The 15,384-nt window shown below is 40.8% G+C and overlaps 1 protein-coding gene across 1 annotated transcript; it reads left to right on the top strand.

Moving 5' to 3' along the window:
* The first annotated feature begins 7,217 nt into the window (after positions 1 to 7,217).
* vps33a (VPS33A core subunit of CORVET and HOPS complexes) lies at positions 7,218 to 12,917 on the top strand. The gene is made up of 13 exons (XM_062417411.1): positions 7,218 to 7,319; positions 7,525 to 7,590; positions 7,763 to 7,890; positions 8,046 to 8,232; positions 8,384 to 8,500; positions 8,610 to 8,784; positions 8,925 to 9,118; positions 9,779 to 9,905; positions 10,182 to 10,249; positions 10,419 to 10,556; positions 11,236 to 11,373; positions 11,459 to 11,627; positions 12,303 to 12,917. Exons 1-13 carry the CDS (start codon positions 7,218 to 7,220, stop codon positions 12,494 to 12,496), a joined length of 1,803 nt encoding a protein of 600 aa, XP_062273395.1. The 3' UTR covers positions 12,497 to 12,917.
* Positions 12,918 to 15,384: the final 2,467 nt, after the last annotated feature.

Genomic DNA, 15,384 nt, shown 5'->3' with positions numbered 1-15,384 from the left:
ATAAGATTTCAGATTTTCTGTTACATCCTGCTGTGTGCCCTATTTGTAAATGTATTGAATATAATGACACTCCAACACCACATGGGACTGTACTTCAATTCCAGGGCAAGAATTCCCTCGCCATTCTCCAAGAGGGACATTTTGAAAATGGGTTAATGAGGGTTGGAAATCAATGCAAAGTCCTGAAATTGGTTTCACTTTCATTAATCACTAATCAGGTTTCTATCTGTATTTTGATGCCTGAAGCTGCATCGTACTTACGTATATTGGAGGTCGCCTTAAAAATCTCAACCCGACCATCCACCAACAGGCTTTATCACTGGCCGATGCAGAGTTCCTGCACGCTCACATCAGCACTTTCTTCAGAATCATTTCCTAGTTTTAAGTAGATGCCAGAATCGATATCCATGTCAGCACAGCATATCCACAGTACCAGGGATTTAATAATCCTGGTGTAGAAACATTTTTATCAGGTTGCAGTGACCATTAATGTTTCAGCAGCCATAACACACTATGCTGTTTCCCATTACAGGCTCAATAACCTTGCTACCATGTGCAATTTCTCAAAAGCCTGCAAGAAATGAACTCAGCCATAACATTCTTTAACTTAGCCATTACTGGGCTCATTCTGCCTTGCATGGCTATATAATGTAATCTGCTCTGAGGGTCGGATCAAATGAGCAACATGCACCAAGCAACATGAAAAATATGCATCTATCCATAAATCATCATTATTGAGATGTTTGGTATAATTTAAAGGTGGCACTGTCGTCCTCTGCAAAATTCTAATTCTGATAGCATTAGGACTTTGGAAAGTTTTAAGATTTGAGAGTTAACATTTGTTTACGCAGTGTGTCTTGAGTTTGGTTAAAGAGGAGACGGTAAATCTTTTTTTTGTCATCATTTTCCTGCTCTACCATCTGCCCTGGCTGTATCTCAGAATGTTTTATGTATTATGAAACAGAACAGAGTCTGAAATCCTCAGACAGGAGACTCCTGGCTGGTCTACAAATTTGTCCTGTGATGATCTGGAACATCACCCTTAAGCTGGGAGGACTGAAAAAGCCTTTTATTTTCCTTCTATAAATACAGACTTGTTTGAGAGCCAATCCGAAGTCACATTCGCCGATATAAAAATCCCTTAACATGGAAGGAAAACAATATTAGAAGGTTTCCTGTTACAACTATACAGCAGCATCGATAACTGTGGACACAGTTCAATACAGTTTGAGTGGCAAGAACAACAAAAAGGATGTATGTTTGTAGCTTATCTTTGCTCACAAATCGGTCAAATCCACCTGCTAAACTGGCAGAGAGCATTTGGAATTGTGCTTATATCTCAACTTCATAATCTGAATTGTATTGACAATTTCAAGAACAAAGGTTATGATAAATATAGAGTTTCATTCCAAGAGAAACAGCAGACAACTGAACTGGCTACAGTAAAAGACAACCCTATTAATGGTTGTTACTGCCGAGTTATGAGTCATCAAAAGACCTTCACTAAAAAGGTACTGAAAGCATCTCACACATACTATAGGCTACCAATCATCAACAACCAGCCGCTCCCTCACATTCTGTGGTGACACATGAGGGCTGAGGGTTGGTGGTGCTAACTGGTACCATTATAACTAGCAGCTGACCAGCCAGGCCATAAAAACACAGCACAAGTGTACCCAAGTACAGTTTCACAGATCCGCTACCATGAATGTAGACCTGTTTGAATTTAAAGGATTAGGCTGATGTTTTTCTAAAAGGATTTTTTTTTTAAGTTTCAAAAGGGTTCACAATACCCATGTTCCTTTTCATGACATTTGTTGAAGAAAAATATTAAATACCACCAGATTTCTCCATTTGATAATCAGCAGTGATGATATCAGACCCATGGTAGATTAATTAATGGTTAAATAATGTTCTCACGTTTCCGTGTCACTGTACACTGATCCTACATTTGACGACCATTTGGTGTTAAACAATAGCTCCGCACAGTACTCTACACAGTATGCTGCTGGTGTGTGATGCTTACACACCAAGCGAGTGGGGAGAACGGGTGGGAAAGACCAAAAACACGAGGTAGCCACCCACTCCTGGTTGCATGGCACAACTCTATCCATCCCCCATAGAGGGCTGCAAGGCAAGATACCAACGTACTGTAGCAACACACTGAGGCTAAACCTGGGCAAGATTGTAAAGCACTGCACCAAGAAGCCCTCCACTGCAGGAAGAAAACATCACTCAGCATTTCTTAACTATTTACAACTCCTACCCTCAGTGCCGTTCACTTTGTATAAATCCCCTCTTTAAGGCATTACTATATGCTTTATGATACTCAGATCTTGATCAAACATTAACAGTGAGGGCTCTATTTTGGGAAACAGTACGGATGTTTTTAACTATTGGTCTTTTGGGTTCGCGGCATCTAAAAATCATGCATGTTTTCATTCAGACAATGGCGTGGATGTGGGACCATCTGTGGGACCATCTGTGAGGACTCTTCACCTCTCAAATGTGAGAGTGTTGCACCGTTTGAACTACATTCTCCAGGCAGGCATGGCTCCAGGTCCCGCATCGCTGGAGAACAAACAGGAAAGACCATCCAGTGACCAACCTACCATGCTGTTATCCCGCTATCACGGCAGCCCTATCCAAGAGAGCTGAGAGAGAAAAAAACAGCCTGGTGTATTTTCATTCTTAAATCCAACCAAAACACACACTGAATAAGCAGTTTATATCCTTTACAGCAGATTTCATTTCCAGTAATCATCTTCAAATCTAGCAGAGAAAAAAAACAAAACACGTTGCTGACACACATTTTCTCAGGCAATTTGCTGTAATTTAGTGGCTGCTATTGTCCAGGCCTTATTTTAGAACTACTGAAATAAACAGCGATCGGACATGGAGCATTCAATTAACTGCACTCCGACGAGAGCCTGCAGTAAGTCTCAAATTTGCTTGGCTGATGGTGATTCATCCCTGTATGCCCCAGAGGTAAGAGGTGGGACTGGCTGCTGATGTATTGGCCAGTAATGCTCCTTCAATTTCCTCTCATCTTATCTCATGGAAACAAGTACTACCGGACAGGGGCATTAAATCAGCACACTAAAGGTCTGTTGTAAAAACATTATGCATCTATTTCATACTAACTAGAAGAAACCTACAGTACAGCTGGTGGTCTGTTGAGATAATCTACAAGGCTCAGAACATATAAAAGGATGTCAGATCTGCTATCAATCCCTCAGTGGGATGGTCATGATCCTGTCTCTTTGTTGCTCTGCTTTGAAGATCTGGCACGTCTCAGCAGCTGGATATCTGACCCTCCCTCTTGTCCACCTCGTGAACCAGCAGCAACAACACCCTTGGGTGTTTTTAGCAGATCTCTGTTGGCAAATGACAGCTTGTTCTAATCTGGAAACACTGCAGCACTAAAAAATACTCTGTACCCCCAACTTTTGAGATTAAAACTCCTGTCAGAAAGACTTGAGATGAAAGAGACAAGAGCATCACCGTGGCTACAACATGTGCACAGAGGTGATTTTAATCAGTTAAATCAACATGTACGTGATTTTAAATGGTAGTGGACATGCTTACATATAGGCTGCTGTTATAGATTCAATCACACCCCAACAGCAAGGAGGTTTTGGATTTTTAACTCCTTGTGATCTAGGGGAAACTTTGTTAAAGGCCACATTAATTACATCTGTCTTTTCCAATATGCCAGAGCGTTTAAGCAGATCTAATCACCAGTTTTGCAGAGGCTGGTGAATCAATTCTCATCCACTGCTCTGATGAGAATTTGAAGATGAGGCCACTCCCTTCTGAAGCTCGACCACAAACAGAAGAAAAATGTCTCCTCGTACTGTACACAAGACGTTAAGCTTTGCTCGAAAACAAGGCACAGAAACCTGCAGATATCACAATGTAATGTATAATTTGGGATCTAAGCTCCATATATGGATTGTGAAGAACACAGAGGAACATAGAGTCATGCACCTTTACCAACTGTGGCCATGGTAACAGCAAGATCAGAAGACGAGAATCAGAATGATTAAACGCTGTGTGTGTGTGTGTGTGTGTGTGTGTGTGTGTGTGTGTGTGTGTGTGTGTGTGTGTGTGTGTGTGTGTGTGTGTGTGTGTGTGTGTGTGTGTGTGTGTGTGTGTGTGTGTGTGATCATACTACCTGTGCCAAATTTCAAAGCCCATGCAGAATGGGTCAGTGTTTTAGTAACAGTGTCAGTGGATCATAAAACCTGGTTGCAATCTGACCCAAATGATGCATCTCAACAGTAATAGTTGAAAAGACAGCATGGCTGGAGAGGAAGACAAGGCGAATACATGGGATTCTGGGTACAGTCGCCTTACATCCTCCAGCTTTAAATAATGCAGTTAGTGTGCAGAGCACTTACTTCATTCCTCCATCTTTTTCCACCTTTTTCTTTCCCTTTTGCACTCTCCTCCTTTCTCTCATTTCCTCACATTTTATGTGGCGTTTTCTCCTGCTTCTTTCTTGCCTAATTCCATTTTTAATTCTGAACTCAGAGGAAGTGTGGCAGGCTGACAGAGAGAAAGAGAGATACAAAGAGAGAGGTACCAGCATATGGGTGTAGTCCAATCACTACTGTAGTTGCTCATGTGAGAGGAGGCAGCTGCAGATATCTCAGACCGTTCATTCAGTCTTCTCTCCCCTCCCCCATTTAATCCCCATGCTTCAGGTCTGTAGGAGGAGTTGGAGATGGTGGAACTGGAAGACACATTCCCAGCTCCTTTTTCCTCTGTCCTCCTTGCATACTAACACTAGCAGCAATTAAGTGCTTTGGTCCAATAAGTCAGTTTACGCTGCTCTTTAATGACCTACGGGTGCAGAATAAGATAACGTCACAACAAGTAGGCGACTGAATCACCTGTCCTGTGGCACAGCTGGAGTTCAGAGCTGCCCTGCCCACATCAGCATTTGGAGGCATCACTAATGTTTTCCTCCTATTCTGCAGGCACATCAAGCCCCAGTGTGCGCTCCTAAAAATCATGCAGCAACGCCCAGGGACTGCAACCACACAATCTCCTACATGACTTACCAGGTCTGTTTTCTTATATCAGATCTGCGACCAGGAAGCACCTTTGTTTTAATTAATCTTGAAGGCGATTAAAACGTTACCTATCTGAGCAAGACCTAAATTTACCATAGTCATTCATGAATAAGCTGAGTACATAACCATAACACCAAAGCATGCTGTAGTGAATCAATGCAACAATTCAAAATAAGGAGGCAATCAGCTCTATCAAACACCTCTGCATGAATGGGAGGAACATTCTGCTGCAGAGCAATGTTTTCACCGAGACATATTTTCCCTTAAACAAAGGAATCAATCAAATGTTCATTTACATAATTGGTACCTCACATAGGTTAATTAGCAGCAGCAGCTTCATGCATACTGAGCGCACTGCACACATTCACATATGTTCCTTGTTTCCCCTTTCAAATGACTCAGTAAGTAACTGGCTACTAGAGACAATGAAAATCTGTTCCATCAAATTAATAAATACATGCACTGAGATATGTTTCCCTCGTAAGAGCTCATCTGGTCCCTCTCTCTTGTGAATGAAATTGCTGCATTCATTCAACTTGTAAATGAGAAAATCTAATTCACTGAGTCACTGGCCGAAGGCAGTAACCTCAAAGTGATTTCAGGTCGAGGATGCAATATTTGAAAATCCTTCGAAGGCGATTGTAAAACCTACCTGAGAGTCCAACCCAGCCTCCCTCTCCTCTCTCTCGTAGAGCTGAATGATGCGGACTAAATTTCTGTGCAGCGCTTGGATCCGACTACTGAGTCAGTCATTGCGCATGGTTCCTCTGTCACCAAAACCCCCGTTTTTGTTTTTTTTTGCTTGGAGGAGTAGTCTGTTGCCAGAGGCGCCGCGGATCTCCACAGTGCGTGGGAACTCGTCTTCTATCCTTGCGTGGAGGATGGAAAGCCCTTGGTACCCTGGGAAGGAAACCCCTGGATCTTAAGTGATAACACTGATGCTCAAGTGGACAGTCATCACCTGATCAGATTCTCTGTTTAACAGCGCAGTGTCTAAATTTGTCTCAAGATCCATGCAGCCCTATCGACAAATCACTGCCACTTTGAGAAGATCTTGTTTATCATATTAGGTATAGGCCTATCAAGATAAGCCTTTACAATGTTTAACTGGCATTTGAATGCAATCGTTAAAATAATTAAGCTACTCTTCTCATTTCATCTTAAGAATTTGTTTTTCTTTCTTTTGTGTTCAAATATATCATTTAGGCTATAACTATACACACTCACTTTTTTGGCAGCAAACAAGATATGGCTACTGAAATACTTTGATGTTTCGTACATAATCATAAAAATCTACTAATGTCCAGTCAGAAAAGTTAGGCTAATATATTGTTTTGCAGCAAAAATGCAATCTGCAATACATAACCACTTAAAATCCGAACATCAGTGTCTCAATTATCGGGGCATACCTCCACTTTGATTCTACTGCTGACACATTGCGCCATCTAATGGATTAAGTATTCATTGCGGCAAAAAAAGGGGGATGAAAATCGCTCGTTCTGCCTTATTACAAGCACGTACGGAAAAATGCAAACGCACTGACTGGGAGAGCAATCGGCATTTATTATCAAATAAGTGCAGATTTTTTGCGGTCAATACTGTATGTGAAGCCGCACCTATACACAAGAAAAGGCTGCAGGACATAAGATTTACATCCTTTGTACTTCCGTGTTCGTGTCTCGAGATAGGAAGAATGAAAAAGGGAAAGTATACAGTATACCGTGCTGCTTAAGTTCTGAGCAGAAATGTTTGACAACAGGTTGAACGTACTGATAGCTCCATGCGCATGAGATGTAGATATTCTTCAAAACGGGCTTCAAGTAAAGATATTTTACGAGCACACAGTACGCATGCGCGAGACAAATGAGCTCTCCCGTTAGCTAGTTAGCATCAATCATGATCATTTTAGACCTTTGTTTCGCTGGCCATAAACTGTAATAAAAGAATATGTGCAGTCTATGGTGCAAACTAAAGAACCAGTGTCCAAAGGCTGAACGCAATTAAATGTACGTTTAACAGTATTTTTGGGCTGTGGCATGATGTGAACTATCTTAACAGTGCATACTCTTTGGTCACATGACTGCGTTGTTACCCGCTGAAGTCACCTGACTCGTTGTGTTGTGCAGATGAAGAGAAATGGCTGCCCACCTGTCGTACGGGAGAGTCAATTTAAACATTTTGAGAGAAGCGGCACGAAAAGAGCTGCGAGAGTTTTTGGACAAATGCGCGGGAAGCAAGGTGACTTAATAAACACATAAAAACGAGTTAATCTGACAGCTGAGCCTCAGCGTTACCATGGAGCTATCAGTTGAATATTAGCTAACATCATCTGACAACATAGCAAGAGGCCTGTCTGATATATATGTGAGCTGTAACTTCATTTGAGTGCATGTCAGTTTACTGTAATCTAAATAATTTGCTAACATGAGCCGTTTCTCTTTAGGCCATAGTTTGGGATGAATATCTGACGGGACCCTTTGGACTGATAGCACAGTACTCTTTACTGAAGGTAAGTGCTGTCTGTCTGTCTGTGTGCAGCTTTTGTATTGTAAAGTAACAATAAACAAGGTCAGCACCGGGTATCTGAAGGCAAATGCACAGTAACTAGTAACTAGTAACTAGTCTTTCTGTCAGCTGTAACTGTCAAACACACGTTGCATGTTTATTCCTATGTTTTCCAGGAACATGAAGTGGAAAAGATGTTTACTCTCAAGAGTGGCCGGCTCCCACCTGCTGATGTCAAAAATATTATCTTCTTTGTCCGTCCCAGACTGGAGCTTATGGATATCATCGCTGAGAATGTATTCAGGTTTGTTGACCCATCTCAATTTCAAGCTCCACGCTGTAAACATTGATATAAGCATTTTTCTCCATGTCAGTAAATTCCTGTATGTAAAAGTCTTTCCAAAGACATTCACTGTTTTTACCTCTTTGGTTCTGAATTCAGTGTTTTTTTCCCCCTAGTGAGGATAAGATACATTCATCACGCGACTTTCACATTCTGTTTGTGCCTCGGAGGAGTATGCTGTGTGAACAGCGGCTGAAGGAGCAGGGAGTGCTGGGCTCTTTCATCAACATTGATGAGTATATCCTGGACTTGATTCCCTATGACGGGGACCTTCTGTCCATGGAGTATGAAAGTGCCTTCAGGGTGCGTCCCACATGTACACACCAAATAAACATCAACCATTAACATAAAAGATTGCTGTCTGATATGGTTGTTAAATTGTTTTAAAATCTCTAGATGGAAACATTTTGAGTTATTGTCATTACTTGCTTTAATTGCATTTTGCCTCATACAGGAGTGCTACTTGGAAAATGACCAAACAAGCCTTTACCACACAGCCAAAGGCCTCATGACCTTACAGGCGCTGTATGGCACCATTCCACAGATTTATGGGAAAGGAGAATGTGCACGAGTGAGTGTGGAGCAAGCTGGAATAACTTTGCATGAAAAATTCTGATAATTTTCAAAGTAAAATTGGCTCTCAGCAGCAGTCAAGTGAATACTTCTTTGTTTGTTCTCAGCACGTTGCCAACATGATGCTGAGGATGAAGAGGGAGTTTGCTGGTAGTCAGAATCAGATTCTGCCAGTGTTTGACACACTGCTCCTCCTGGACCGAAACGTTGACCTGCTCACCCCTCTGGCCACACAGCTCACCTATGAAGGTCTCATTGATGAGATCTATGGAATCAATAATGGTCAGGATTCACTTTTTTCCATTTCTTCTCATACTTGTGAACATCAGTCTTATACAGATGCACGGTTATTTTTATCAGATATTTGCATTTCCTCCAGTGTTTAATTGCCTGTCCTTGTTTTTACTTCCTCTGGCTTACAGGTTATGTCAAGTTGCCTCCTGAGAAGTTTGCACAGAAGAAACAAGGTGAGGCGAGTAAAGATTTACCTACAGAAGCCAAGAAGTTACAGCTCAACTCAGCAGAGGAACTGTATGCAGAAATCCGGGACAAGAATTTCAACGCGGTTGGAGCAGCACTCAGCAAGAAGGCCAAAATCATTTCTGCTGCTTTTGAGGTTGGTCTGGTACTTATAGAAAGCAACACTATATCACAGACATCTCTGCTGATCTGATGATAATCTCTGTGGCATTTTGCCTCAAAGGTCATACCAGAAATCCATTAGGTTTAGGAGGTAATGGCAATCACAGAGAGATAAGACACAGTACTAATCTGTCAAACAGAATGCTTAAGAAGACCACAATATTGTCAATCTGTCATCAGCTCAGAATTCAGACACACTGAGTGAAATACAAATAACATGAATACAGATTGTTGATAAGCAAATTGATGTACGAGCAGTGTTTTTTCATTTGTGCATTAGCAGGCTGCTCTTTGCTAATGAGGGGAAAGATGCTTCCCATTAGATGTTTCAGAAATGCAATTAATTGATTGTGTGGTCACTGCTTAGGTTGAAGGCAATTTGTGTAGAAAGATAAAAGACTGAGATCACATTATGTGTGTTGTGTCACATAGAAAAACTGTCTTGTCTACAAATATAATCAGACGAAGAATCCACAGCTTTGTTTATTTTTGGTACTTTTTAATTAACTGTCATGCCCAGACCTGTTTTTATGATTGATTTCATTTTGATAATTAAATTGGCTTCCACTATTTATATGCTTTTTGGGCTGCAATATTAAATTACCAAATGATTTTTTTTTTTCTTGTCTCACAGGAACGTCATAATGCCAAAACAGTAGGAGAAATAAAGCAGTTTGTGTCTCAGTTGCCACACATGCAGGCTGCACGGAGCTCACTGGCGAACCACACATCGATAGCAGAACTCATCAAGGACATCACCAGTGCGTAAACAGTCCTCTGGGTATCTTCTGTTAACCACATGGCATCTTACTGTCTCTTTTTGCATTTTGGACCAAATCTCATGTCATATTTTCAACAATTACAATATAAAGCTTTGTGGTTTGTAAGAATGTGCTGATGATCTTTATTTTGAAAAAAACATTATCTGACACTTGACCAAAAAAGACGGTATTTGTTTGTGGTGAAAATATAAATCATGTAATTAGTGCTTATGTTTCTCTTGTCTTACAAAATAAAATAAATGCATCTTGTTTCAGCATCTGAGGCCTTCTTTGATAACCTAACAGTGGAGCAGGAGTTTATGACTGGAGTCGACACTGACAAGGTACCGCAAACCTTTTTTTTCTATTTACAAAAGAATATTACTTCTTAAGATTTTTAAAAAAGAAATATTTAAAACTTAAAAATTAAGGGATGCCTTACTGCATTTGTATTACAGGTTTTACCTCTTCATTTAAATATTTAGTTCTGATGAATGCTCTTTTATTACCCAGGTGAACACTTACATTGAAGACTGCATTGCCCAAAAAGACCCACTGATCAAGATTTTACGTTTGGTGTGCATGCAGTCTGTCTGCAACAACGGCCTCAAGCAGAAAGTGTTTGACTACTACAAGAGAGAGATTCTCCAGGTAGAGTGGGAGACATAAAGATTTGTTGTGAAGTGAGAAGTGATTGTGATGTAATAAATCAGGAGTTCACTAGTCTAGTCCGTGCCCGCAGATTTCTGCTGCATCAGAGAAAGACACTGTGTTGGTGAATGACCAATTTTGGGTTTTGGTTTTTATCCAAGAATTACTTTAATTAATAATCCACTTACACTTCTGGCGTCTTGCAATGCAGTTAGTTTTACTCTTGCAAGTTGAGTTTTTCAGATATCCACCTCTGCCACACCTCCAATACAATGGAAGTGAATGAAAATTCATCTGTACTCGTGAAATCATCTAAATTGTATTTAAAAAAAACTATATATTACTATCTTTTCTAGAAGTAATGTCCAGATGTCATAGAAATAATTTTATTGGTGAGGTCTGCTGGTTATCCAGAGTAGTTGGGACATTGTCTCTGGAAAGGCAAGTTGAGTATTTCAGATGAGTATTTCAGATGAAATTTTTTGCTGTGTCAGATTGATATCTCAACAGGTGAGTACATAAAACCAAAGACTATCTGCTTGCTTAGATAGTAGGGGTCAGAAAAATGGTAATTCAGGTGAACCCACCCTTTAATATATTTAACAAACTAGTAAAACATACAGGTGACTTTTTTTTTAACGATGCCTCTCTCTGTCTCCCCTCTTTGTCTTGTGTGTAGACCTATGGTTACGAACACATATTAACACTGAGCAACCTAGAGAAGGCGGGTCTTTTGAAGCCACAGACAGGCTCGAGGAATAACTACCCCACCATTAGAAAAACCCTTAAACTGTGGATGGAGGATGCTAATGAACAGGTATGAGTTAAAAAAGAGAAGTACTTTGATTGAACGCTTGAACTTTTTTTGCCGTCCTTGACTCATGTTTTTGTTTTTTTCTCAGAACCCCAATGACATCTCGTATGTGTACAGCGGTTACGCTCCACTAAGCATCCGACTGACCCAGGTCCTGGCCAGGCCGGGCTGGCGTAGCATTGAAGAGGTGCTGAAGATGCTCCCAGGTCCACACTTTGAGGAGAGACAACAGCTACCTGCTGGACTCCACAAGAAACGTGAGCACAAATACAAACTGCTGTTTGCCCTGCTGCTTGCTGAAAAGCCTCCTGCCTGCTCTATGTAGATAAGACACCGGCTTTGTTCCTGTTTTGTCAAATGCTGAGCGGCAGCAGATTGATGGCACCGAGCTGACAACACTACAGAACCGCTGTCAACGTTGGTTTGTCTCCGTGTTTGTATGTGTCTGTGTTGAAGAGAGGGGTAGATAAAAACACTGTGCTCAGTTTGTCAAGTGACCACCAGCGCTTTCCTTCATCCTGTCATACCGGCATCAGTAGGTGTTACACTGATGTGAATAATTAATTTAATTATACACTCAATTTGAAATGTGCTAATTAGAACAGTGAGTTTGGGTATTTGACTTGTTTCTACATGTCTACTTTACACTGGATTTTAAAAGGTGATAATAGAGGACTCTTATATAAGGGGAGGGTAATGGCTTAATTAGTGTTTTCACATTTCCAAATAACATGCTTTAGCAGAAGGGACTTGGCCTTCTTTGTTGTGGCTTTGTTAAACCGAGCAATGACACAATTCGATGGATCCATCATATCAGAGTAAAATCAGGGAAAAAATCATAACTTTGAGTGTAAGTTCCTTTTTTGTTGTCAGTTTTGTCATTTTCTGTTTGTGCGACACACTGTTTATCTATCTCCATCTCTGTTCTGCAGGCCAGCAAGGGGAGAATCGGACTACGCTGGTGTTTTTCCTGGGAGGAGTGACATATGCAGAGATAGCCGCTCTTCGTTTCCTCTCTCAAATGGAAGACAGCGGGATGGAGTACATTATAGCCACAACGAAACTCATAAACGGTACAACTTGGATCAAATCCATCATGGACAGGCCTGAAGCTCAGGCGCCCTGAGTCACCTGCACGCGCACCTGGACATAACAAATGCCCCGTCGATCAGAAAACACCAGCTGCTGTTTTTATGTCCATATCAGTGTGCTGCAGTTGCCTGTGCTGGTGAGACAGCAGCTGGTCTTTAAGTTGTTTTTTTTCCAGTCCTCGATTTGCCCTCAGACGACACAATGTAAAGCTGACTTAACGCTACCGTTTATTGTTTATCCTTCTGTCCTCGGGTTACATTTCCATCACTGAGGTCATAACTCTATTATGGAGCTACTGTATATATGTATGTATGATTAAACGCTTCGGGATGTCATAATCCAACGTGTAAAGATGCACTTTTGATTTTGATTTTTGTAGTCCATTGTTGAACACTTCTCTGCTTTGTTTGTGTCTCTTCTCCCAGGTAAGAGTAAGAAAATAAAGTCTTAACCTACTGAAATTAGTCTTTGTATTAATTGTTCACTGTGCCTTTTTTTGTTAGTGGATCATTTTCGGAAAAAGATGATTGTGCTCATGGAGAGGAGATGAAAGGCAGGGATGGGAGTGTATCCGTCAGCGGTGGTCCGGCTCTCTGAAGGAGCAATTAGCGCAGTAACAGGCCTCCCGATCAGCCGATAATGGTCCTCCGTTGTCTGGAGAGCTCAGCCCACAGCAGCCCGTGATTTGACAGTGCAGGACACTGATTGAATTAGGAGGCCATTTGCTCCATGTTCCGGTAGAGGATAAGTGTGCTGCAGGAGGGCATTTGATCTGTTTCGGTCAATACCATCTCCGTGCCTATGAACACAGGAAGACCCGCTGACAGCGGATATTTTGGTGTACTCTTCTTGGGTAAATTTGTGTTAATTTCCTCCATGTTTATGAGCTAACTGTCTCAATTAAAGTCATGAGGAAAAAAATACTTGAATCTGTGGGTTTTGCTTGATAGACAAAATCTCACACTAGAATTTCTTTGTTTGAGGAGCAGGTGTACAGAAGACATCAACTGCCATTAGATTAATCCCACGGAGATTCAGATCCTTGTGATCAGGGTTTGCTTTTGGCTCCTCCTCTGCCGTAAGACACTGAAAGGCTGAAGGCAGCACACACCAACTTGGACTACAAGGCTGGATGTGCAAGAGCCCACCCTCTGATCAGCTCCTGCCCTGCTCCAGCAACACCAAGGTAAGTTACTTTGTACATTAGATATTGAGCTTATCTGAATTCCGCATGTTTGGCTGTTTTGGTTCAGTTTAAGTCTGTAAAGCCTTTTCCAAAACAAGATAATTACAAAACAAATATTTTGTTAATATTATTTTGTAAAAGGTACATTAACATTTATTTTAAATGACAAAGTTCAACTTTATAAGCCACATATAACAAAATTAAATATGCCTTTAACAGATAGATCATTTGAGCTTTGTTACAACTTCTTTTGCCCACCATATAAAAGAAGAAATAACTACAAAAACAATAAAAAAAATAACCTGCATGAATAGACTCAGTGTTGTGCTGCTTATTTTAGAGCATTCATGGCAGATGAATGCTGAGGATGCTCAATAAGTTGTATTGTTTGAGGACATAAAAAAAACCAGCAGATCAATGCTAAACCCACTTCACAGATAAATTATTAACAGCAGTCTTGTGACAATGCAGCCTCTTCAGCTCCTACAAGGCTAGAAACAAATCAATTTGCACCTCTAATGCAACTTCAAACACATTTAATAATGTATAAGCTATTAAAATACATTTGCTACTCGTTGAAATGTAGAAAATCTGACTTTTAATAAAGCATGAGCAACAAAGAACACATACAATGTCATTTATCCCAGTGATGCAGAGACTTTAGGTCTTTTTTGCTTAATTTCTGTGTGTAGCATTTAAATACTTAAAGTAGTCATATTTATTTTGTGCAATATGTGATGTTTTAATGAACTTCCAGGAGGATCTAATATAATTCTATGCTGTGGTATTTTCTGAAATTTGACAAAAAGTGTATGTTTGCAGAATGGGTCGAGGTGGGAACACGGGACACCTGATTCAACCTGTTCGCAGGCAGAAGACCCAGCAGGAGCCTCTGGATGTGGATCCCTTGATAATCCGCTTCCTCCGGACACTGAAGGAAATCCTCAAATTTGTCCTCTTCAGCTACACTGTGCTGTTTGGTGCTTTGCTTCTTGCCAGGTGGACCACTTATTTTATGGTGGGAAAGTAAGAAGATGCAGACTTAATGAGCCCGTTCATGGACTTCAAGCTCATTAATGAAGCTGATAATGCAGACCCTGGGATTTGTGGTCTATGCCCCTATAAATTACTAATGTTTTCATACACAACAATAACAGCTGGAGTGATCATGTTTCTTATTTGATTGATGCTGCGGTATAGCTCACAAGTATTGTGCAGTTAATGTTTGTTTTTTATAATCTAAACAGGGTGTTGCAGGCAAGGACCCCACAATGAAACTAATTTTAAGCAAGCCAGTTTGCCTCAGATGTATTTGTGAATGTGTGCTTAAATGTGCGATCTAGAAACTGTTTTATCTGCCACATTGCAAAATGATCACAGTGAAGCTTTAAAACATGTTTGTATGGTTGTGTAGCTTACATAAATATTGTTGTGTATTCTTGATTGATAAGAGCTATACAACTACTATCTTTAAACCTGTCTCATCTTCTCATGAATGAATTGGTGAAACAACGTTTTACTTAAACTGGGATACTGACAGCCTTCCAAGAACCACCAACCTGGATAAGCAAAGGATAGGGGCTATTTTTTGTCGAGGGGCCCCATCCTGACTAAATACGGCCCCGGTGCATGGGCCCAAGTTTGCATGACAGTGTCACTCTTAACATCTTTATAAAGTGGTGTCCTCTGATGCTGGGGTCTAGCAGATGCAAGTAACAGTGATGTGTTAAAAAGCA

This window comes from Scomber scombrus, chromosome 4 (genome assembly GCF_963691925.1).
Source record: "Scomber scombrus chromosome 4, fScoSco1.1, whole genome shotgun sequence".
Classification (NCBI taxonomy): domain Eukaryota; kingdom Metazoa; phylum Chordata; class Actinopteri; order Scombriformes; family Scombridae; genus Scomber; species Scomber scombrus.
The sequence above is the reverse complement of the archived record's forward strand: the minus strand, read 5'-3'. Positions and strand labels throughout refer to the sequence as shown.